This window comes from Gouania willdenowi, chromosome 14 (assembly GCF_900634775.1).
Source record: "Gouania willdenowi chromosome 14, fGouWil2.1, whole genome shotgun sequence".
Classification (NCBI taxonomy): domain Eukaryota; kingdom Metazoa; phylum Chordata; class Actinopteri; order Blenniiformes; family Gobiesocidae; genus Gouania; species Gouania willdenowi.
In genome coordinates this window covers 2,710,468-2,735,845 of record NC_041057.1, presented here as the reverse complement: position 1 = coordinate 2,735,845, position 25,378 = coordinate 2,710,468, and the positions used below count along the sequence as shown (strand labels likewise).

Sequence of the window (25,378 nt, the reverse complement as noted above, 5' to 3'; positions counted from 1 at the left end):
TTTGAATTGGTGTTATTTTATTAAAAAAAAAATTGTACATTTTGATGACAGCAATAAAAGTATCCAAAATGGCAACAAAAGTACACAAAAATTATTCCAAAAACACAAAATGACAGAAAAACACTCAAAATGACAACACAAACACATAAAAAAATAAATAAAAAAAATAGAACAACAAAAACTCAAAAATGACAACAAAAAATACAAAATGGAAAGAAAAATATCTAAACTGATGACAAAATGTAGAACAGCAAAAACACAAAAAATAACAAAAACTATAGGAGAAAAATATAAATACATTAAAAAAAAAACACTCAAAATGGCAACAAAAGCACACAAAAATAATTCCAAAGAAACAAAATGACAACAAAAATGACAAAAACGAAGAAAAATATCAAAAATGGCAACAAAACGACACAAAAATGACAGCAAAAATACAGAAAACAACAAAATGTAGAACAGCAAAAACAAAAAATTACAAAAATTTGTTTGTTTGTTTTTTGTAATTTAAAAAATTACAACAAAAAAAGAGAAAAAAACACTTGAAATGGCAACGAAAGCACACAAAAATGACTCCTAAAACACACAAAGACAAAAATGTAAAATTGTTACATTTTGACAAACCTTTTATTTTATACAGATGGAAAATAAATTAAGTTTCAATTGTGGTAGATTTGATCTTTTCCTTTTTAAGTTTCTACATGAGATGTTTACTGTATGCAAAGGAACCGTACCAAGATTTATTACCAAAAATAAACGTGGGGGGGGGGGGTGAAAGTAACTCCAGTAACTTTTACTTTGAGTATTTATAAGTACTATTTAATTGAGCTACTTTTTCCTTGTACTTGAGTATTTTATGTATGACTTACTTGTACTTGAGTTTAATTTAAATCAAGTAACAAACTTCTACTTGAGTAGATATATTTACACCTTTGCTCTCGACACGCACACATATAGTACCTTGATCTAGAAGCCCCTCCCCCGAAGGCTTTTCTAGGTCTTTATGAATAACCCACATCTTGATGACTTACTCTGTCACAAAAAGCCATGTGCAGCGGACAGACTGATACATTATTTAGTGGGAAGAGGGAATCCTGGAGTGTGAGTGAATAAAGGTAGATACTGTAGTCCTGAGACCTTTTTTTCACCCTAAATGTGACATGAAAGCTGTTTGACATTAAAGAAAATTAATGTTGATAAAAGTATTGGTTCTCAACCTATTTTTGGTGTAGTTTCAGAAAAATGGTAATAATAAGTAAAAATAGGCTCAAATTGTTCAAAAACTATTCTCAGTTTCTTGAAGGTATCTGGCGACCCCAAATGGAGTCCTGACCGCAAGGTTGAGAACCTTTGGGTTAAAGGAAGGAGCACAAATTTGTTGTAATATTGTATTTTTATAGCAATTTTTGTGTATATTTGTGGTAATCTTGTATTTTCATTGTAATTTTTGTGTATATTTGTGGTAATCTTGTAATTTTATAGTAATTTTTGTGTATATTTGTTGTAATATTGTGTGTTTAGAGTAATTTTTGTGTATGTTTGTGGTAATCTTGTATTTTTATAGTAATTTTTGTGTATGTGTTGTATTCTCATGTTTTTAGAGTAATTTTTGTGTATATTTGTGGTAATCTTGTAATTTTATAGTAATTTTTGTGTATATTTGTTGTAATATTGTGTGTTTAGAGTAATTTTTGTGTATGTTTGTGGTAATCTTGTATTTTTATAGTAATTTTGTGTATATTTGTGGTAATCTTGTATTTTTATAGTAATTTTTGTGTATGTGTTGTATTCTCATGTTTGTAGAGTAATTTTTGTGTATGTGTTGTATTCTCATGTTTTTAGAGTAATTTTTGTGTATATTTGTTGTATTTTTATGATTGTGGAGTTTGTTTTTTACAACGTGTCATTGCTTCATTCATAGTTTGTACAGAGAACAAAACCCACGCATGCAAACCCATAAAAACCATTGATCTGTGGTACCATTATGGTTCTAATGATGAATTAGTGATGTTTGTGAAGGTTGTGGATCATTTAGCACCAGGGACAGCACCTGATTCATCCATGATGGAGGAGCTTCTTCTTCTTCTTCTTCTTCTTCTTCTTCTTCTTCTTCTTCTTCTTCTTCTTCTTCTTCTTCTTCTTCTTCTTCTTCTTCTTCTTCTTCCTGTTTTTGGAAAGAATTGATCAACGCATTTGAGCTGTGCTTTCTGCATTATAAACTGTTTGTTTTAAATCAGCAGTAATGTTTAAAAATGACAACAATAGAAGAGTACTAGTTCTATCTGTTTGTCAGTCTTCTTTAACTATAATTGTTGTTTTGTATATTTTCCTGTTTTAATTTGTTTGTTTTTGGGGTGGTGGTAGTGTGTGTGCATGTCTGTGTGTGTGTCTGTGTGTGTGTGTGTTTGGAGTTAGTTTTGTGTATATGTGTTGTATCTTTTTGATTGTGGAGTCTTGTGTATAATTTTTGCAATCTTGTGTTTTTGGACTCATTTTGTGTATATTTGTTGTATTTTATTCATCGTGAAGTCATTTCTTTGTGTATAATTGTTGCAATCTTGTGTTTTTGGACTCATTTTGTGTATATTTGTTGTATTTTATTTATTGTGAAGTCATTTCTTTGTGTATAATTTTTGCAATCTTGTGTTTTTAAACTCATTTTGTGTATATTTGTTGTATTTTATTCATTGTGAAGTCATTTCTTTGTGTATAATTTTTGCAATCTTGTGTTTTTGGACTCATTTTGTGTATATTTGTTGTATTTTATTCATCGTGAAGTCATTTCTTTGTGTATAATTTTTGCAATCTTGTGTTTTTGGACTCATTTTGTGTATATTTGTTGTATTTTATTCATTGTGAAGTCATTTCTTTGTGTATAATTGTTGCAATCTTGTGTTTTTAAACTCATTTTGTGTATATTTGTTGTATTCATTGTGAAGTCATTTCTTTGTGTATAATTTTTGGAATCTTGTGTTTTTAAACTCCTTTTGTGTATATTTGTTGTATTTTATTCATTGTGAAGTCATTTCTTTGTGTATAATTGTTGCAATCTTGTGTTTTTGGACTCATTTTGTGTATATTTGTTGTATTTTATTCATTGTGAAGTCATTTCTTTGTGTATAATTGTTGCAATCTTGTGTTTTTGGACTCATTTTGTGTATATTTGTTAGCACCAGGGACAGCACCTGAGTCAACCATAGAGGAGAAGCTTCTTCTTCTTCTTCTTCTTCTTCCTGTTTTTAGGTAGAACTGGTAAAACCATTTCTCATGATGTGACTGTGCTGGTTCTGAACATCCACCCACACACACAAACACACCCTCTCTCTATCTCCCCACGCACGCACACCCCCCTACCAGCACCTCCACTCTGTCCTTGCTCTCCTCCTCCCTGTTGAGCGGTGCTCGAAGGACGGACACGGTAACGGCTGAGGCTCTGCTCCCGGTCGGTCGGTCGGGGAGGGGGGAACCACGGAGGAGGATATCCGTCTAGTACCTGGACTGCTGGTCATCATCTCTCACGTACGGTTTGATTTCTCCTTTTTCCTGCTGTTAAAGTGAAGCTAGTTTATGTTTCGTAACCTAACATAACGTAACGCGGATGGAGGAACCGTTTTCTTCTTCTTCTTCTATTTCCGCGGAGGATGCGGAGGATTTTCACCCGAGCAACGTGATCAGGTCACCTGGGAGCGAGAGCAGCGTTAACCGTTAACATTTGAATTATTATCTTATAGCCGCTCGGCTCGTGCCCCTCTACCACCGATTAAATTGACGGTTGTTTTATGGTGAGAAAAAGACACCGTCACCGGGACTAAACACGGCGGTAAGCGGTGGTTTTTTTGTGTCATTTTTCATCCACAAATCTCAGCTAATGAGACGGAGAAGCCCCACAATCAGGTGAACGTGTGTTTGTTAGCTCACCGCTGCTATCAGCTACACTCACACTCCTTTAATGCTAATAATGATAATAATGACGCTTTAGTGTGGCTTCTTTTGTGTGTGAAACATGTGTAGGACATTTTGTTAGTGTTTGTGGCTAACCAGGGTGGCTGCAATGGGACTTAATGGTAACCATCAGTGTCCATGTCTGTCTGCCTTTGTTTGAATCCACGATGATCACCAACACTAGTATAACAGCCTGTGGATTTCTATACAACATCTGTCCCTGGTCCAGCTGTTTGTGTGTAGATCATTACCACTCTACTGGATTCCATGAATGAATGAATGAATGAATGGCGTGGTTGTGTTTGTTATGATAGCACTGAGATTTATTATACTGAGTCTGTCCTGGACTTATTAGGGCCGCACGATTATGGCCAACACGATAATTACGATTATTTTAATCACGATTATTTGTCCTTGTAGGGTAAACACCTGTATTTTTTTTATTTTTAGTTTTTTACTTCTTTTTAACAAACAATATGTGAACAGTTTAGAGTGCAAAAGAAAAGCTTTAAACAAGCTAAAACGAAGGATTAGTAAATATTTGTAAATGTTGTTTGGGGATCTTAATCAGTGTTTTGTAAGTATGTTGCAAAAATTATATATATATATATATATTGTGGTAGCCAAAATTGTAATCATGAGATTCACGATTAGTTGTGCAGCCTTACTACCCCCCCCCCCCCAATTCGATTTGACCCTATGGATATTGTTTATTGGGTTAATCATTAAATGTCTATCATGAAAAAATAATAGTTGACTTTATTATTATTATTATTATTATTATTATTTTGCTTCATATTTCATGACCTTTCCTTAATTTGATGGGTACAATTAGTACTGTGTGATATGGAGAAAATATAATATTATGACATAGGTTGTTAGGGCTGGATGATGCGGACCAAAACTCATGGGTTGTTTTGTGAGACATTTTGTCATTTTTGTTGTGATTTTGGAGTTATTTTTGTTTATATTGTTTTAATCCTGTCTTTTTGCTGTCGTTTTTGACTGTTATTGTGATTTTGGAGTATTTTGTGTATTTTCGTGTTAATTTGGGGTTTTGTAGTTGTTTTGTGAGTGATTTTGAGTAATTTTTGTTCTCATTTTGCATTTTAGAAGTCATTTTTGTGTGTAATTGTTGTTTTGTGATTTTAGAAACATTTTTTTGTAATCGTGTTTTTTTTTTTTTTTTTTTGCCCTTTTTGACTGTAATTGTGATTTTTGAGTCATTTTGTGTGTTTTCCTGTTATTTTGGGGTTTTGTAGTTGTTTTGTGAGTGATTTTGAGTAATTTATGTTTTAATTTTTCTTTTTTGGTGTCATTTTTGTGTATAATTTTATTTTTCTGGAGTCATTTTTGTGAATTTGTTGTTTTCCTCATAATGGCGATATACATATAAACTTCGATATTGTCTGTAATTTTTCATCCAGAAATCATAGCTAATGAGATGGAGAAGCCCCACAATCAGGTGAATGTGTGTTTGTTCGCTCACCGCTGCTATCAGCTACACTCACACTCCTTTAATGCTAATAATAATAATAATAATAATAATGACGCTTTAGTGTGGCTTCTTTTGTGTGTAAAATATGTGTAGGACATTTTGTTAGTGTTTGTGGCTAACCAGGGTGGCTGCAATGGGAGTTAATGGTAACCATCAGTGTCCATGTCTGTCTGCCTTTGTTTGAATCCACGATGATCACCAACACTAGTATAACAGCCTGTGGATTTCTATACAACATCTGTCCCTGGTCCAGCTGTTTGTGTGTAGATCATTACCACTCTACTGGATTCCATGAATGAATGAATGAATGAATGAATGAATGGCGTGGTTGTGTTGGTTATGATAGCACTGAGATTATTATACTGAGTCTGTACTAAAACGCCTGAATTTGTAGCAGTTTTTTCCAAATATTTTTTCAGAAGTTGTGACTAAAGCTACTTATTTTTTTTGTTTGCATAGACTGGTTAATCCCCCCCCCAAAAGGAAAAAAAAACTTAATTGCTTTTTAATTCTTTCATATTAATACAGAAAAGAGCAGATTCACAACAATTTACCAAGATCTGGATAATCTGGATAATAAGAGTCACATTGGCCTCCCGTCCTCAAACATCGGCTAAACCTCCCAAAACACTGTCTAAACTGTCCATTTATTTTTATTTAATCATTACGGTCTGGAATGATGTCATCAAGATAATTTAAATTCAGTTGATCAAAACTTAATCAATAAACCTGATCAGATTCAGTAAACCATTGATCCCTGAGGGAGAATTGGGTAACATTAATGCTGTTCTTGTACATCTTTATATGACATATAAATAAATAAAAAGAATAATCCATGTCACTACAACTTATATCTACCTTTTAATTGTATCTGATTTTATTTTTGACATACATTTTTGTTTAATTATGTTTTTTTTTTATTATTATTTATTTTGTTTCCTCACAGGAGTTAAAAACTAATATTTTCTGAAAAAATGTAATTTAAAAAAAATTATTTGGAAAGCACGGAATTTGGGAAAAAATTAAATGGAATTAAAAAAAAAAAAGGCCCTGATGTTGTGGGGCTGTCATGGCTGACACGACTCTGCAACATCGCGTGGACATCGGGGGCAGTGCCTCTGGATTGGCAGACCGGGGTGGTGGTTCCCCTTTTTAAGAAGGGGGACCGGAGGGTGTGTTCCAATTATAGAGGGATCACACTTCTCAGCCTCCCCGGTAAGGTCTATTCAGGGGTACTGGAGAGGAGGGTCCGCCGGATAGTTGAACCTCGGATTCAGGAGGAGCATTGTGGTTTTCGTCCTGGCCGTGGAACTGTGGACCAGCTCTACACCCTCAGCAGGGTCCTTGAGGGGTCATGGGAATTTGCCCAACCAGTCCACATGTGTTTTGTGGACCTGGAAAAGGCATTTGACCGTGTCCCTCGGGGATTCCTGTGGGGGGTCCTCCGGGAGTATGGGGTATCGAACCTCCTGATAGGAGCTGTTCGTTCCCTGTATGACCGGAGTCAGAGTCTGGTCCGCATTGCCGGAAGTAAGTCGAAATCGTTTCCGGTGAGGGTTGGACTCCGCCAGGGCTGCCCTTTGTCACCGATTCTGTTCATAACTTTTATGGACAGAATTTCTAGGTGCAGTCAGGGCGTTGAGGGGGTCCGGTTCGGGGGCCTCAGTATTGCATCACTGCTTTTTGCAGATGATGTGGTCCTGTTGGCTCCAACATACCGTGACCTTCAACTCTCACTGGATCGGTTCGCAGCCGAGTGTGAAGCGGCCGGAATGAGAATCAGCACCTCCAAATCCGAGTCCATGGTTCTCGACCGGAAAAAGGTGGAGTGCCTTCTCCGGGTTGGAGATGAGGTTCTTCCCCAGGTGGAGGAGTTCAAGTACCTCGGGGTCTTGTTCACGAGTGAGGGAAGGATGGAGCGAGAGATCGACAGGCAGATTGGTGCGGCGTCTGCAGTGATGCGGAGTCTGCACTAGTCCGTCATTGTAAAAAGGGAGCTGAGCCAAAAAGCGAAGCTCTCTATTTACAGGTCGGTCTACGTACCAACCCTCACCTATGGTCATGAACTTTGGATCATGACCGAAAGAACAAGATCACGGGTACAAGCGGCCGAAATGAGTTTCCTCCGTAGGGTGGCTGGGCTCTCCCTTAGAGATAGGGTGAGAAGCTCAGTCATTCGGGAGGGGCTCAAAGTAGAGTCGCTGCTCCTCCGCATCGAGAAGAGCCAGATGAGGTGGCTCGGGCACCTAATTAGGATGCCCCCTGAACGCCTCCCTAGTGAGGCGTTCAGGGCACGTCCCTCCGGAAGGAGGCCCCGGGGAAGACCCAGGACACGCTGGAGAGACTATGTCTCTCGGCTGGCCTGGGAACGTCTCGGGGTCCCCCCGGAAGAGCTGGAGGAAGTGGCCGGGGAGAGGGAAGTCTGGGCCTCCCTACTGAGGATGCTGCCCCCGCGACCCGGAAACGGCTAAGCGGGAGAAGATGGATGGATGGATGGATAAAAAAAAAAAAATGAAACAGATTTCATAGGGCCCTAGTACTGCAAAGTAGAGTGGAACCAAGACCACACACATTCAATTTGTGATATAAGCGATAGAGGGATATATTGTATGGTAGACGTTTTTATACTTTTTATACTGCACTATGATATTTAACGTTATATCGCACAGCATTAGTTGACTTTTTTTTTGCTTCATTTTTCATGACTTTTCCTAATTTGATGGGTATAATTGACAAAAGATTGTTATTTAAATGATCATGATGTTATGCACCAACGCGAGCATATTGCACGCGTTGGTGTTACTCTGGGGTCATTTTGACCCCTTAGCTGTTTTAGTTGTGTCTGTCTGTCAGCTCTTTCACAATAAAAGTGACGTAGAGGAGAAAGTGTCTGAGACAGAGAACTTTATAGTGAATAACCCCAAATATGTTAGAAAAAGGAGATAAAATAAGTGGTGGAGGGTCACCAACATCAATCAGATTTTTAAGATAAATTAATTCTAATTTAAAAGTCAACAATTATCTGACATTTATTTTTTGGAGGCACAATATCCCTGGGGTCATATTGACCCCAAGGTTAAAATGTTTTTAGTAATATTTGAAGGTAATAAGAAGTTAAACAGACAAAGAGCAGTGAACACGTTGTACATTTCCTGGATAACTGTGAAGTATGTGGGCCAGTGTTAAATCAAGCAGAGCTGACATTTATCCCCACCACGTGTACTATGTACTGTAGTGAGCAATGTTTCATAGCCCAGAAACATCAGGGCTTATTGGACAAAAAAACTCTGCTTTAACATAAAACAGATGGAAAATCTCAGGATACAATAAATCCAAAGAAGCCTGCGTTTAGATTGTGTTCAGCACCCATGCATAATGTAAAGCAGCAGAGGGCCACTGTTATGACAGTGGGGGCCAAAAATAATATGATTTAGAAACGTGATCAGTTTCTGCATTTTTTTCTGTGTTTTTGAAGTCATTTTGTGTATTATTTTAATTTTTGTAATTTTGTTCATTTGTTGTTTTGTTGTTTTCAGATTTTTTTTTGTGTAAATGTTTGGTAAATTTTGCTGCTTTCTACATTTCTTGTTTTGTTCTTGTTCTTTCTTTAAATATTTCTCACATGTTTTTTTGTTGTTTTGTGTGTTTTTTTTAATTTTTTTTATTGATGTGATTATTTGTTGTCATTTTTGTGTGTTTTGGAGTCATTTTGTGTATTGTTGTTTAATGTCTTTCACTATTTCTGGTCACATTCAACATTTATGTCAGCATTGATAATAATTAATAATCTCAGCATTATTACAGGAAACAAAGAGTTTGTGGTCGATTTGATTTTGTGCATTTTTCTCTCATTTTGTGTGCACTTATTGTTTTGTTTTTTGGATTAATTTTGTGTTTGTTTTTTTTTCTTTCTTGATTTTGTGGGTTTTTGCTAAAATTTGCACCTCTTTAGTGTTCTTTTGTATGTTTTTCTGTAATTTTTTGGACTTTTGTTGTCATCTTATATATCTTTTATATATATATTGTTTTGTGTTTTTTTATTTTAGTCATTTACTGTGTTTTGGAGTCATTTTGTGTACTTTTGTTGTTGTTTTGTATATTTCTCAGTCATTTTATCTGTTTAATTTGTTTAATTTTTTACTCTTTTAATATTTAACATGAAATAGGTGAAATAATTGCTTGTGAAATTATTTTCTGGATTGTGGTTGACCTTTTTTTGTGTAGGATGAAGTATTTTAACAGTGATATGAAGCCAGGGGGCGACATTGAGCCCATTTTTTTTTCTCCCTGTGTGGCTGTTCACCTTTTTTAGATGAATCTGGACCCAGTGTGTGTGTGGGTGTGGGGGGGTGTCGGGGCGGGGGTTGGAGCTTGCCTGCTGGCAGCTTTGGATTCCATCCACATACAATATCTTTAATAATTAATGGCGTCCCTTTGGAGCCGTGGTGTCATGGAGCCTCAGATGTTGCTGTGATGTGACTAAACACCAAACCTGGAAAATAATGCTGTGTAATTGTGCTTAAAACACACACCACGTGTACACGGAATAATTTATTGGTCAATGTTGTGGCTTATTCCATGATCCATCTCTTCCAAAGCTCATACCCACCCATCCCCCCCCCCCATCCCCCCAACAGGAGTAGTTTTCATTGACCTCTTTATTGACAATCTGCCTCTACTTTGATGGATGCTTAAAATATAGGATTGCATTTCTAAAGAATGTGTTAGAAAAAAATAGCTAATTAGGATCATTTCAGCTCACTTTATGTCGTGTTGCTGCCTTGTTTTGAAAAAAAAAAAGAAACAGGTTGTTTTCTGGGATGAAATGAAGAGTTTTTTCCATCACAGTTGTATGTCTGTGCTGTTGGTTACAGATTGATCAAACTGGGGTGTGTGTAACTGAGGAACAGACAGTGATGATAGATGGCGTAGAGACTAGAGGCTTTTAGCTGGCAAGATGAGCAGCTTCAACAATAGAGGTCTGGGCTGTGAATGTGGGGGGCCCCCCGTAGTGCTGACTCTCCAAATCCCCCCGAACAAGCGTTTTGTCCAATTCATGCCATTCACACTTTATTCTGCTGCAGTGAACCATGTCAACGACACGGACCAATTTAACGCTTGTGTGCACGGCTCAATAATGCACGCGTGTTATCATCACATTTTGGATTTGTTAACATTCATATAAAGTAATGCTGAAACTTGGCCTGAGTGATAAATAAATATTGATATATATCGCAATAGAAATGGAATCAATATCAATAGAGAATATGTGCAATAGAATGTTTGTTAATTTCACTCATAATTTCAATTAAGCATTTATTTAATGTCTATATTTCATCTATTTTTTTCCATAGTTTTGTTGCCCTATTTAATTGTTAAAGATTAAGTTTAACAAAAGTATTTGAATTTGGCCTTTTTTCTTCTGTATTTTGAATAGGTAAAAAAAAAATCGACTAATATGAAGCACTTATATCGTGATAAATGTTTTAGGCATATTGCCCAGCCCTAGCTGAAACCAAATGGTTTTTAATACATATTCTAATTAAAAAGCGCGAAAAAACAACAGTCATCTGACAGCACTTGATATGTTAAATTAAATAATGTGATTTTTAGGCTGGGCTACCGGACTCAAAGCGCTACTCACTTTGTTGTTGTTGTTGTTGTTGTGTACACTAGTTAAAATCACTACTCCTCTGTTATTCGTAAACAGATCGGGCTGAAATTTGGTAGCTATAATCTATGGATGTGTACGCATTGACGCTCAAGCCCGATTTTTGATTTGGGGCCCCAAAAGAAAAATAAATTGAAAGTCGATTTTTCATTTATTTGCGAGTCAAATATTATGACCAATATATTAAATGGGGCCCATTACCCCGTACGTGTCAAGGGGTCCCCGGGGGCCCCATTTTTCAAATGACTACTCCTCTGTTGGTTAGTGATAAACAAATCATGCATCGTATCGTCAGATTCATGGCAATACACAGCCCTACTGTTTACGGTGCTTGGATAGAATGGAATGATTGAATGTTTAATGTACTGCTGCTTTATCTTTAGTTTACTGAGGTGTACAGAAGTAACATTTGGAAACACAGCCATGGTTTGATTGTGGGTATAAAGTGGTGTCTATATGAGTGTTTGGAGGGCATGTTGTTGACCGCTGGAGTGTTTGATGAATGCGATGCTACAGGTCAACAAAGGTCCGTTGCTGTTCTATTGAGGGAAGGATCAGTGGCGCAGCCTCTGATGTACATGTGTGTGTGTCTCTGCAAACAGGAAAGGTCTGAACGCCTTTGCTGACTCCTCTCTTTGCCGCCGTACGCTTTGTCCGCCACATTGGGATGTCTGACTGACTCCCACCTCGTCAAGTTCAATAGAACACCACAGAGTGCTCATTTAGGATAAAAGTTTAAACTCTTCACTGATTTTATCAGTTTCTCACCTTATTGTTACTATTTAAGTATTTTTTTTAAAGAGATCCTCCACTGTTTTTACAAATGTGGCCTAAAACCTTTGATATGTAGTTATTAGTAGATCTATGTCTAACAAAACACATCATAATGCACCATATTCATTTTCTTACTTTTAAAAATACATTTGTAAAAACAGTGGATGATACCTTTCATCAGTTATGCCTGAAAGTGGCCGAGCTCAGTATTTTTGATTGATTGCTGGAATACTTTTTCTTTATTTTGGTTTTAGAATGGTATTGTAGCCTGACAGAATCCAGCTCTGTTGTTTCTGCTTTACAGGGAGTGGTTCCATGTGTCTGTTAGTGACTGTCTACCCTATTCCCATGATGCACTGTGGCAGTGTGGCTGGCTAATATGCACAGGCCCAATTCCCTGTGGATGACAGGTTGTGGGCTTTCTCTCTCTCTCTCTCTCTCTGATTAACGCGTACAGCAAGAAACGGGGAGGAGGGATGATGAAGGATGATGCTACATTGGCTAGCCAAAATGAAAGAGCCAGTGCCTCCAGCTCTGCTCTGCTTTCTCAGCTGGTGACATCCTTTTCTGTGAGACCTTGCCTGATGTACGTCTGGCCAGTCAGAAGCTTGGCTTTAGCCTCCAGGCCTTTTTCTTTGTGTCCTATTTTTAATTCATTCTGTTGTTCAGAAGCAGCTCATTCTCCAGTTCTGAAACCAGAACGCAAAGTCAAGTAAATATTTTAGAGTAAAGCTGAATTTTGCCACTGTTTGGATTCTCACATGTTTATCCATATATTTGTGGATTAGGCTTGAGTCTGGATGCATTGTGATAGGTTTATAGCTCATGTCTAATGTGTATGACTAATCTCTATAATGACCGCTTCAATACTGGCAGTTTAGTCTCTTAAACATGTGTTCTATTATTTTAATAATTTGTCTTTGTTTTTTGAGTAAGCAGAGGTTGTGTGAACCAGATTCTGGTGCTCTGTATACTATGGGGAGAGATTTGTCTCAAATATATTTGTAAATATATCCACAATTTTCCCATGTATTTTTCACATGCGTAACTTGCGTCTTCGATGACATTCCTGAAAATCTGAAAAACACATGAAAATTGTGAAAATTTTAAAAACATGAATGAAAATCTGAATAACACATGTGAAAACTGAAAAACACTTGAAAATCTAAAAAACTTGTGAAAATCTTTATAAAATGTGTATGAAAATCTAAAAAACATCTGAAAATTTGAAAAATACATGTGAAAATCTGAAGAAACACGTCAAAATAAAGAAAACCGTCAAAATCTAAAAAATACATGTAAAAATCTAAAAAAATAAAAAAAAAAACACGTGAAAATCTAAAAAATACATGGGAAAATTGTGGATGTATTTCTGATTATTTTTTTGGTATACAACAAAATGTTGTTGGTGTGTATTATTTCAGCTCACCATAAATGTGTGGTTTATATTTCACACACTGCTTTGTACACAGTAAAGTTGTATTCGTAGTAGGTCAGAGGATTGTTTGTCTGATCCATCGAGGAGCAATTAGTGTTGACGGCGAGACGAGTGTTTGCCTCCTACCCACCACACCGATGGATTGGCCTTCTTTTGGCACAGCCAGACTCCCTTGACCTCACTAGCCCCGCCCCATCCTCCAACACCCCCTCCCACGCAGCAGCAGCAGTAGTGGGAACAGATTGTGTCGACCACGTCACTGCCAGGTCGGCCTTGGTTCATGAGCTCTGGGACTCCTGCTTCCATGCTGTGATCTCATGGTTTTCACAGTTAAAAAGGATACAATGTATTATGATGTTTGTTTGTTTAAGCTGCTACATTATGATAGTGTGGGCCAGACACGGGCAGCAGCAAAGAAAACGCACAATAATACTCCAAAAATACACAAAATGACTCAATAAAAACATATAGAATTAAATAGAAATACACAAGAAAACTAAAATACACAAAAAAAACACCTGAAATAAACAAAATTACTCCAAAAATGCACAAAATGACAGAAAAACAACAAAAAAAAAATACACAAAATGAGAACAGAAATACTCAAAAGCAAACTAAATAATTCAAAATTACTTAAAAAAACACACCAATAACTACAAAAAATATATAGAACAAAACTACTCCAAAAGCACACAAGATGACTACAAAAATAACAGAAAAATATACAAAACAACAACCGTATGCAAAATAGGAACAGAAATGCACAACCAAAATGTACATTGTTAAAAGAGGATTGTTTAACTGTTCAACATGATAAATAAGAATTCCTGAAAATAATTAGCTTTGTGACAGTTTTCTGTCGCCTGCGTTTGACTGTTTTCTTGGTTTTTAATTTTCTAGATGTCAAGAATTCAGTAAAAATCATTTTTTACTAATGGCACATGTACCACTCAGTCTTTTCTCTACCATGCTGTAGCACGGTGTAATTATTGTCTAATATTACTAAAAATGTGTTAATCGGACTAGGCCAGATGGGAAGAAGGTGTTACAAATATGAGTTTAAATTCCTCAGTCAATGGAAGATTATTGGTTTTAAGCTTTAAAGTCTGCCTTCATGTCCCAGACACAACAAAAGACAAAACGCACAGGTTTGCAAACTGACCACTTACATCATCTATTAATCTGTTAAATGCTCTTAAGTAACTGCTCTCTGTTTGTTAGTGGGTCGCGCTGGGTGGGTGGGTGATTGGGGGTTAATCCTTATGTTGCTCCCCTGTTGTTACTATAACATGCCAAAGACAGAATGACTTTAACTTAGCATAATAATAGTAATGTTTTATGTCCGATCAAAACATCAAAGTTCACTATCTTTGCATCTGGATTTATGTAATACCACCATTTTTGGTCACTTTTAACCCATTTTATTTCTAATTCAACAAGGATTTCCATCTTTAAGATGACTATAATAATAATTATCGTTCCTGGATAACAGTGGATATTATTCAGATGAATAAATAAATGTGGTTATCACAGATTCATAGAACAATAGACCATCATTTTACTGACTTTATGAATGGACCCCAAAAATCTCTCCCCTTTATTCCCCCTTATAGATGGTCCTGTCTACACATGACTGTTCTTCAATGTTCATGTCTGTGTTTAACCACCTTCCACTACAGTGGGGGTCCCCGCTCTCTGAAACCTTTATTCTGGGGGTTGCGGGCTGAAAAGGTTGAGCATCACTGGTCTACGGGACTCCATATCCCACAATGCAATGCGCAAATTGTCAACAACAAACGGAGTGTTTACAGTGGAGATTAAAAAAAAAACTTTCAAGCCACAATTTTAGCCTTTTTTCCTTTCTTTTTGTATTTTATGATTTAATCTAATAAAAAAGGATTGGGGGTGTCAGCTTTAATGCTTTAATTTGGGGGTTGTTGGCTGAAAAGGTTTAGAGGATTGATGTGTTTTTGTTTCCTCCGTCCAGGTTGAATGTGTTTTCCTCTCACTCGGACACCATGAGCACCATCTCACCGACAGACTTTGACAGTTTGGAGATCCAGCAGCAGTACAACGACATCAACAACCGCTGGGACCTGGCAGCAGAGACCGACTGGGACAATGAGAACAGCTCGGCACGCCTCTTTGAGCGCTCGCGCATTAAGGCTCTCGCAGGTTAGCTTCGGTTTCCTTGCTATTCCTGTACGTTGTTGGCCCATTGTAGCAGAATGATGATAGATCTTATGACGGGGTTTGGCTGGATGTGATGTGTTTCATTTCCATGTTTTCAAATATAAAAATAACTACTTATTATTACACATGGTCAATAATATAATACACAAAGGTTATATGTAGCATCCTAGGAGAGAATAGTGATGTTTCAAGGGATACTTCACTGTTTTTACAAGTTTGGCCTAATCTGAGCGTGGAGGTCTGCAGCTGGACTCTCTTGAAAATATTTAAAATGTATTTATTAGTAGATCTAACAAAACATATTATTATGCACCATATTCATTATCATTATCTATTATTACCTTTTAAAAATGGCACTACTTTACAATTTTAGAGCCTGTGTTCCTCCATCTTGAAATAATGTGATTGATGATGTCACATGGCCCAACTGCCTGTAAACATCCCATTGTTTTTTATTGGAGTGAAACATTCAGCCTGATTTTTAGATAATTTAGCATCTTTTTAGATTATTTAGTAGCTTTTAAAGTCAAAATGACAACTTGTGCTGCTTTTGGTTGCTCTAAAAAACCAGGAAAAGTTAAAAATGCAGATGTAACCCTTTTTGTTTACCAAAAGAGGATCAAAACTAGGGGTGTCCCGATCCGATATCATTATCGGCTATCGGTCCGATATTTGCCTGAAAATGAATATCAGATTCAAATTTCCAGATTATTCGATTTTATTTATTTATTTATCAAATCATTTTTTATTTATTTTATTTAATTATAGAATACTGTAGATATTATGTTGAAGGTTAAAAATGATGTAACCAGTTGGTTAATAATAAATAGGTCAGTTTTTCTTATACCTACTGTTGCTGACTATTGTCCTCTGTTTGAGTGACATCACTTGATCAAACCTTTTCTAACATTCCACTATACAAAATAAGTCGTTATTGTTTTTTTATTAAAGAAAAGAGAGAAAAAAAATTATGTATGATTTATGCTGATATTGGATCAATATCGGTATCGGCCATTACGCAAGGCTGCAATATCAGTTTCATATTGGAATTGAAAAAGTTCTATCGGAACATCACTAATCAAAACAGTTGTGACCGGAGAAAACCTGTGACCGCAGGGGGCGACAGTTCCACCTCTGTGGTTTTGTCGTAGACATTGAAGCAGAGAAGAAGAGCTCTCTTACACACTCTGGTGGCTGAAGTTAGCGAGTAAATCACAATGTGTTGAAAACATAAATTCTGAGGATAGAAGTTTTTTTGGGTGGAAGTCCTAAAGTCTTAAAAACTAAGCTTCAGAATAAGGTTAACATTTCAAACACACAATTGGTAACAGTGTTCTACTTTAACCCAACAGGAAGGATAGAAGTTTGTGATGTTGGTTTATTCATATTTATAACAATCAATTATAGTGACTCCGATTTTCCATTCCTTTTTCAGAGTTTATCCATTTCCACAGCATTTTTCCCATTTGTGTTTAGTTTATATTTCAGTATCTTTCCGTTTAGATATTTTACCTCTATTCAACTTCCTGAAATCATGCCAAACATGCTCAATAGGGTTATTTGAGATTGTATATTTATATGCCTCAGAGGATATAGGGAAGCTGGGAGGGTTCGGCTGACGCACACCAGATTACTTTGCAAGAGTGACTGTTATTTACACTGTTAAACCCTCAGCCACCTGTTTTACTGGAAAAATAACATGGACATGTGTGAAGTGGTCCAAAAACATCTGAGGCTTTAGTCATAAAGCTTTTTACTTTTGCACCAAATCCTTCGCAGCCATGTTTTAATGCAGCACAAATTTATTTATTTTTCTTGTCACTTAAATTTTTATTGAGTATATTTGGATCACTGCAACACAAACAAATAACCAAATAAGATACACTGAGAGTTTGTCTTAGTTCATGCATTCTTTCAATTTCCACAGAAGTCTTTTTTGAGTTAATTTCAGTCTTTGTTTTTGGTTTTAGCCTTGAAAAAATCAACTCCTACCGTTTAGCATAATTTTCATCTGCACTTCTTGTAGTCTAACGTAGCGCAAAATTTCAAACAAGATCATGAACTAAATTCGACAATATGTTAGTTAGTTTAGTTTATTTCAAACCTTCAACACGAAGCAGAAAACCAAAATGTGCAGATGTTTCAAGACAACGGAAAACATATACGGCAAAAAAAAAGGGAATACTTGCTTTGCTACACTTACTAGACATAGAGTCGCCCCTTTTCTGGGAAAATAATAAGAAGGTAAATGTGTGTTATTATCCCAAAACACGTGAGGCAATTCCGTGTCAGTGTGAGGAGTAATTATTTTTATTTATTTAGAAAAAGGAAAACAAACAAAACAAAAAGTTCACATTGCTTTTTCCATGTGAGACGGTGAATCCCGTGATATCCAAGATGATGTAAAATCTGAGTCCCTACAGTTGCTTTATTAATAAATTATAATTATTAATAAATAAATATATAATGTTGCTCAGATGAAGTCTTTTTAAAATAACAACAAACAAACTTTTTTCAAGCTGTGCAGATGAAAAGTTTTATTGTATTTATATGAATACAATCACCACAAATGTGCAAATGTAAACTATCATCAAGGGTTTGCAATAGATTTAGCAAAGTCCTGCTTTTAAAAAAATCCTTCAATCTAAGTCAGTGTTTCTCAGCTTTTTTGGTTCAAGTCCCCCTTTCTCTTACTTTTTATGTCTGACTATAACATTTTACAACTATAGAGCATAATATTGATAACACATTTAAATAATCTTATTTTGTAAATAAGTGATTAAAACATTATTTAGTGCCTCCTGAATAGACTTATTTCTATAGTTTTTGATCATTTATGGTCATCATCTCCCTCCTGATGTGGGAACAAGTGTGTTTTTGTTGTTTGTCTGTTTTTTCTATTATTCAGTACATTTTTTTTATATTTTCTGTGTTTTTGTTGTTGTTTTTGTATGTGTTGTTTGTACTATTTAAATTATTCTCTCAGTGTGTGTTTTTGGTGTCAGTTTCTGTTATTTTTGTAGTGATGTGTATTTTTCTCTCATTTAGTGTGTCTTTGATATCGTTTTGTGTGTTGCTGGTAACAGTATTTTTCTCTCTTAGTGTGTGTGTTCATTTTGTGTATTTTGTTTGTCTGTTCTTTTCATTATTCAGTTAATTTTCTCTCTTGTTTTGTGTTTTTGTTGTCGTTTTGTGAGTTACTGGTAATATTCAGTGTGATTATTATTTTTAACTAAAAATAAACATAAAACCCCATATTTTTAATGCTTTCATTTGTACATTTTTCCTTTCACTCTCTTTCAAGTACCCCCTGTAGTGCCATCGTGTACCCCTAGGGGTGCACATACCCCCATTTGAGAAACGCTGATCTAAATTATTAAAATGTAGTATCACAAAGACTCCAGCAGAGGGGAGTAACATTTAGGGTTGGAAAACACACACGCCCTGCAGACTTTTAAACACTTTAAACAAGATTTTATAAATAAATTAAGCACTAATTTGAGCCACAAAAGGTGAAGTTACACAGAATAAATGAATCCATCACCAACTGTGTTTAAAAACACAAAACAAATCATTCACTCATCAGTTTTCTTCTCTGTACTGACGTTGATGTGTGGATTATGTTTGTGCTCCTGTGACATGAACTGTGTGACTGTGCACGAATGAGTGCTTGCCGTCATACGTTTGAATACCCACCGTACCCTCTGTGCTTTAACAAGTGCAGACTTGATGAGCACATTCTTTGGCATGTGGCGGCAGCTTGCCCCCCCCAGGCTCAGCTCCTGCCCACCTCTTTTTTTTTTATCCCCAAATGTCAAGGGCTTCTTTCTTCTTGTGTAAGGTGCAGCTTTACTCACACCTCAGGCCTTCCCCTGCTTTGCTCTTAAACTGATGTGGGGGTTGATGATTGGCTGGGAATGGCCTTTTTATTTAACACTCATAGCGTACCATTGTGTGTATTTTTAATGTGTCGCCGTAGCTGGATACAATGTATGACAACTTTAGAAAGTTTAGAAAAGTGTTTAATGGAAATGACTACCTTTGAAATGAGTTTATAAGAAGGGAAGCAGTGACACACACACACACACACACACACTATTTGATTGCGTCACTGCACGTAATGGTTTGATTTAATGGCAGACTTTGAACTAATATTTGAAGTATGTGAATCACATGCTGCTCCTTACGCAAACTGCAAAAGATTTTTTTTAATCAGATAAAGACAGTGTAGCTTCATAGATCAATAAAATATAAAAAAGAATTGGCTCGAAACAAAATATGAAAAGTTGACATTTCCGCTTGAAAGTTTTTGATTTTCTCTGTAAACACCAGAGGTGACAAGTAACAAAGTACAAATACTTTGTTACTGTACTAGTTTTTTCTGGTTTCTGTACTTTACATGGGTATTTATTTTTTGGGGACTTTTTACTCCTTACTTTTTTAAACAATTATCTGTACTTTCTACTCCTTACATTTTAGAAAAGAGCTCGTTAATTTTAAGACCTTTGAAGATGACGTCACAATGTAAAAAGATGCACAATTTTGGTAGTTTGAGCTTTTTTCTCTTAGACAGGTCCCTTAGTTTTATAGTTTTTAAATAAGTTAAACTCAAAGCTGCTCTGGGTTTAATTGAGCTTTTGCATTTTTTCCCTTTAAACATTTTATATACAAATGTTTATCTATAATGAGTGTAAATTCTCCTGGTATTCATTAAGGGTAACACATTTAATTTATTTCCATGAACCAGTATTCTACAAGTTCTTAAAAAAAAAAGAAAAGATATGGAATCGTATTATTAAAGGGACATCTGTTTTTACTTTTAATTTTTTTAACATTTCGTAGCATGTGCTTTTTTACTTTTACTCATGTAAGGGAGCAACTTCAATACTTTTACATTTACCAGTCATTTTTTATTCAAGTATCGATACTTTTACTTGAGTACTAATTCTGAATAGACTAGTACTTTTTCCACCTCTGGTAAACACATAGTCGGAAAAGTTTCCTGCATTGCATTGTGGGATGTGGAGTCCCATATCTTGTGTTTCTTTGCCAGACGAGGAGGACAGTAGCTGGGTTTCCATTACAGATTTTTGCAAAATAATAGCGATATTTTTAAAGTTCTGACCTAGTATAATTGCGCTTTGAACATATTTCCATTGAAGGTTGTTTTGTGACCAGTGTTTCCATTGTGTTTTTGAGATATATATATATATATTTTTTTTTTTTCCGATACATTTCAATATTGAAATGTCTGAAAAACCTCCTCATGAAAGCGTAAAAAGCGTTGTGCTAGTTACTGAAAAAAAGTAACTAGTTACCATTACTAGTTACTTCATTCACAAAGTAACTCAGTTACTATTTTGATTACTTACACCAAAAAGTAATGCATTACTGGAAAAAGTAACTTTTGAGTTACTTAGAATTAAAGAATGCATTATTTATTTTGGGTCATTTGTGTCCATACAGCTTCATATTAGTGCTGTAATATGATAATAATCCACTGTTGATCAACTGCTATAAAACAACCATAAATGATGTGCATATAAAGCACAAAACAGCTGCTCTAAAATTAAAACTGTAATTTTACAGCCTTAACACAGTAATGTAAAGTAAGCTGTGCATATTCCAGGTGCACATTCTGCTGTTAGGGTTAGGGTTAAAACCTTGTTCACACTGAGGTTAAATATCTCTGATTCTCCACTTTTGAAAGTTTTGAAAACATTTGAAGTGAGAAAGTGACAAAGTAGAATATCAACATGTGCTCATTTCATCCATAAAACTCACGTATAAATATTCAGTCTCACATTTCACAGATTTTCAGAGATCCTCCATTGTGCTGCTGACAAAACTTCCTGTTCACTTCAAAACATGAGCCCTATTTACTAAAGTGTTAAAAACTAATGGGAGACAAGAAAAAATGCTTTTATTTTGAAAAGGGGATGTTTGACTTTTAGCTTGAAGCTGGTCCCAGGACCATTTTAAGTTCCGCTCGCAATGCATCGTGGGATGGTAGAGTATGACTAGTGTGCCCACCATGCATACTTAAAAAATATTTCCATATAGTATACATCCGAGTGTTTCTCACGTACCTAATCTTTCCATACTATCTAACGTGAACGCACTACATACTCATTTAGACGTCACACTTGGTATGAGTAGTATGTTAGTATCACATAAAAAATAATTATCTAGCAGCTTTAAATTGTTGTGAAAGTTTCTGATATAAATGAATATATTTTTGATATAAATAATGAATCGGTCTTTGTTCTACCAGGGTGAGTCCTTAGAATGGACTACATTGTAATTCTGATGACATCAACATTTATCAAACTTGATTTTCTTTTTGCATTTTAGATGCACCTGATTTACCAGTCTAATTATTCATCATTCATTAACCAAACTACACCATCAATTATCCTCATTAACTTCAACTGTTACCATTCCAGACAGTTAATCACACGTTTCCCACACCTTCCACTTTGTTCGTGTCACAAGATTTATGACATCAGTGCATCCAAATATTTGTCTTATATTTTACGCATACACCACGTGGTATCATTACCTCATGCTATTTTTTTTTACTGTATAATATTACTTGTCCATTGGGGACTTAAAGGGACAGTGCAGCTGTTGGGTAGTCCTGTCCCTGCATGTGGCCACGACATAGCATCTGTTTGTGAGGAGGAAGTGTCTCCTCATTAGTCGTGCTCCCCCCTCCATAAAGGCCCAGTTACAGAGCGCCTGGGGCTGGTGCAGCTCTAATGAGACCCATCCAGATGCTGCCAACTCATCGGGACCATCGCTGATCACAAGATGATGAGATTTTTAAACCACTTTTAAGCCACTGCTCCCTGACCTCATAACTAAAAGAAAAACTACCGTACTGCCTCCTCAGGAAGGCTGTGATCTTTGACTGCCTTTTTTATGGAGTTGTGTATTTTTTATCCCACAACATGTTTTAGGCTGCTACGTTTGCAACTGAGAGAAACTGTAATAGTAGGTTGTTGCCAATTGTGTGAAGGAAACTCAATATTTGCAAGCACTCACAGTTTTCTTGGTGCTTATATGGCTTGATGGCAGTCATTTTAATGTTAAACTGTTAAAAACATCAAATTCTCACTAAATCTTTCAGTTTTCCTTAAGTTATTACATGACATTTTCCTTAATTAAATGGAAATTGGTCACAAATCTGGGAAATGTATAAATAAACATCCAGTTGGGACTGATATCTGACATGTATTGCTTGGATATTGTCAGTTTTTTACATATTTTGTATTTTATGTATATGTAGAAGTGCAATCAAGAACACAAAAATGTCAAAATTACTTGTTTTCCAGCATAAAAGCTGTGGCCCCCTTGAGATCAAACTGCTCTGTATTTGGCCCCTGAACAAAAATAGGCTTGACATCCCTGCCATAGAAGATCTTATTAAATTATGGAGGGGATCCCATCAATTTACTGGTTCAGGATCAATTTGAAAAATTTTAGAATTTTTATTTAATCAAATTTCCAAAATTCGTATCTTGGTTTGTTATTCATAAAAAAATTACTAAATTATTTCGGGTTCGTTCCTGAATTATCTCAACAAGTTTTATCTGGATCAGATTCATAAAATGCATTTAATTGCGATGTACCATTTTATTAAAAGGAATAGACATTTTTCCAAGCCTATAAGGTGTGAATGATCATTGTACCATGATCAAAATTATTGATCCAGATTAACTGACAAAACTGTATCTGGAAAAGATTTAGAGATTTGACGCTTGTTGGTTTGCGCTCTCTGAGAGTTTTTGTTTTTTGTACAACTAGTGCAGTGCCCGTAGGAAGTATGTCTTGCTATAAAAAAGTGGTTTAATATTTAATATTTAGCACTGTAATATAGGCTAGCAGTGTGCGCATGTGCGGCTCGTCGACTAAGTCAACTGTGCAGAGCATAATATTTATCACTGCAATATAGGCTACATATATACAGTATAGTGAAAGCCTATTTATATTCTATTAATATTATTACTCACCTTAGTTACAAACGTTGCTCACTGAGGACACCTGCTGGTCAATATTTACGGGGTGTTTTTTAGGATATTAGACCCACTTTTTTGAAAGCCCTTTGTGCAGTCCCTCCTGTAGATTCAACTTATCTTGAGTTACCATGACTACCTGTCAACATTGAGCTGTTCTGCAAAGCTGCAATTAATACAATTTTATGAAATAATTTATGAACGTATTATTACAATCCAAACAAATCGGATGTTGCACACTCTTGAACCAAGCAGCAGCCATGTTGAAAGTCTCAGGTCAATCTGAGCCTGATTTGCAGAGATATTTGAGGAACAGATACACAGACAGACAGACTCCTTGCTTTATAGATAGATTCTACCATAATTGATTAAATTCACTGATTGAAAATATATTTTAAAACAAGTAGATCCAACCAACAAGTTAATCCATACGTTGTTTATAAAGCTAATCAACTAAAAAACAGATTTTCAGGACACAGCTCTCCCATTGTCATTACTACAACCATCTACCCAAGTTTACAGTTTCAAATCTTGTCGAGGCATGAAAATGCTTGAGGTTTTTTCTTGAACTTCCTTCCTGTGTGACTCAACTTATCTGAAGTTAACCCCCACTGAGGAGGAGGTCAAATCATTTCTGAGAGAATGTAAGAATGTAAGCACACAGAGAAGCAAAAGCTCACTGGAGGAACTTTGATGATGCTCCTTGTTGGCAGGCCGCTCCACACGGCTCCCTGGAATTAAGGTGAAGTTGGATAATCCACCTCAAGATGCACTGTGAAAGGATTCCCTGTGGTTTATTCCACCTCCACACCCCCTCCTTCCTCGGTGTTCTGCCTCCGTGCTCCTCCCTCAAGCACACCTTATGCAAATGACACAGTTTTCAGACGGCACAGAAGGCTTTGTTTACACAGCTATCCGACCATGGCCGGTTAGCATGCTCTGTTCCAGTAAATGCACATTCAGGGTCGAGAAGGAAGGACTAAACACGCTGTCTTAACCAGAACCACCAAGAAGAGCAATCTTTTTTTTCTCCCTTTTTTCTGAGAAACCAGAAAAGTAGTGAAATGAATGACCGACGAGGACATTCTGTTCTTCACTTGTGTTAAAATAATACTTTGTGAAAATATCCTGCTACAGGGGTGGGATATCCAATACTTGAAGAGAAAAGAGCGGCTCCAGTGCATTCCGGCTTGCGTTTGCAGCAGGTTGTCAGACAGTAGGAGAACCTGAAGAGCATTCAAAACCAACACCTTTTGGATATATAACACTTTACTCTGGGACGGCTCCTTTTGGGGACTTTGGCTTGTTGTGCGCTATGTAAGAAAACTGTGTTTGAAAGGAAGACAGAGCTGAGCATTTGGAATAAAGACAATGGAGTGGGAGCAGAAGGACAGAGAGCCCTGCTTGTCCCCAGCAGCGTTCGTTAATCAGGTGCAATATTCAAACATCCTGGAAGGAAGATTTAAACAGCTGCAAGGTAAGTTTAGAACTAATGTTATCTTTTTGTATTGGAAGAGACATTCAATCACTTAAAAAAAAAAAAGAAAAAGAATGTTGTATGAGTATGAGTTATAATTGTTGTAATAATTCCACTTTTGGTACCTTTATTTACTAAATGGATGTGAAATAACTTTCCTACTTAATTCGGACAGGGACTGGTTTGGTTTTGGATAAGTTGAACAAAGTTCCTGAAATAATTGTTTGCTTTTGTAAGATTGGAGGCGTTTGTTTATTTAGTTTGTGTACTGTGTCCCATTTGAATGTGGAGGGAAACGACAGTGAACACACTATAGACACCAGCCAGGTACTGTGGTCTTCCATCCTGAGCCAAAGCAGGTTGGTGG

At 36.2% G+C, this 25,378-nt stretch overlaps 1 protein-coding gene across 5 annotated transcripts in view; it reads left to right on the top strand.

Moving 5' to 3' along the window:
- Positions 1–3,260: 3,260 nt before the first annotated feature.
- Positions 3,261–25,378, top strand: part of sptbn2 (spectrin, beta, non-erythrocytic 2) — a 71,320-nt gene continuing 49,202 nt past the window's right edge. Inside the window, exons 1-2 of one of the 5 annotated variants that reach the window (XM_028466040.1) lie at positions 3,261–3,519; positions 15,311–15,498. In XM_028466040.1, coding sequence (XP_028321841.1) covers positions 15,342–15,498 — 157 coding nt within the window. In that variant the 5' untranslated portion in view covers positions 3,261–3,519; positions 15,311–15,341. Of the gene's footprint in view, positions 3,520–3,645; positions 3,821–15,310; positions 15,499–24,227; positions 25,012–25,378 lie in introns of those variants that run through there. The other 4 variants (XM_028466041.1, XM_028466043.1, XM_028466042.1 and 1 more) reach the window with 4 other exon arrangements.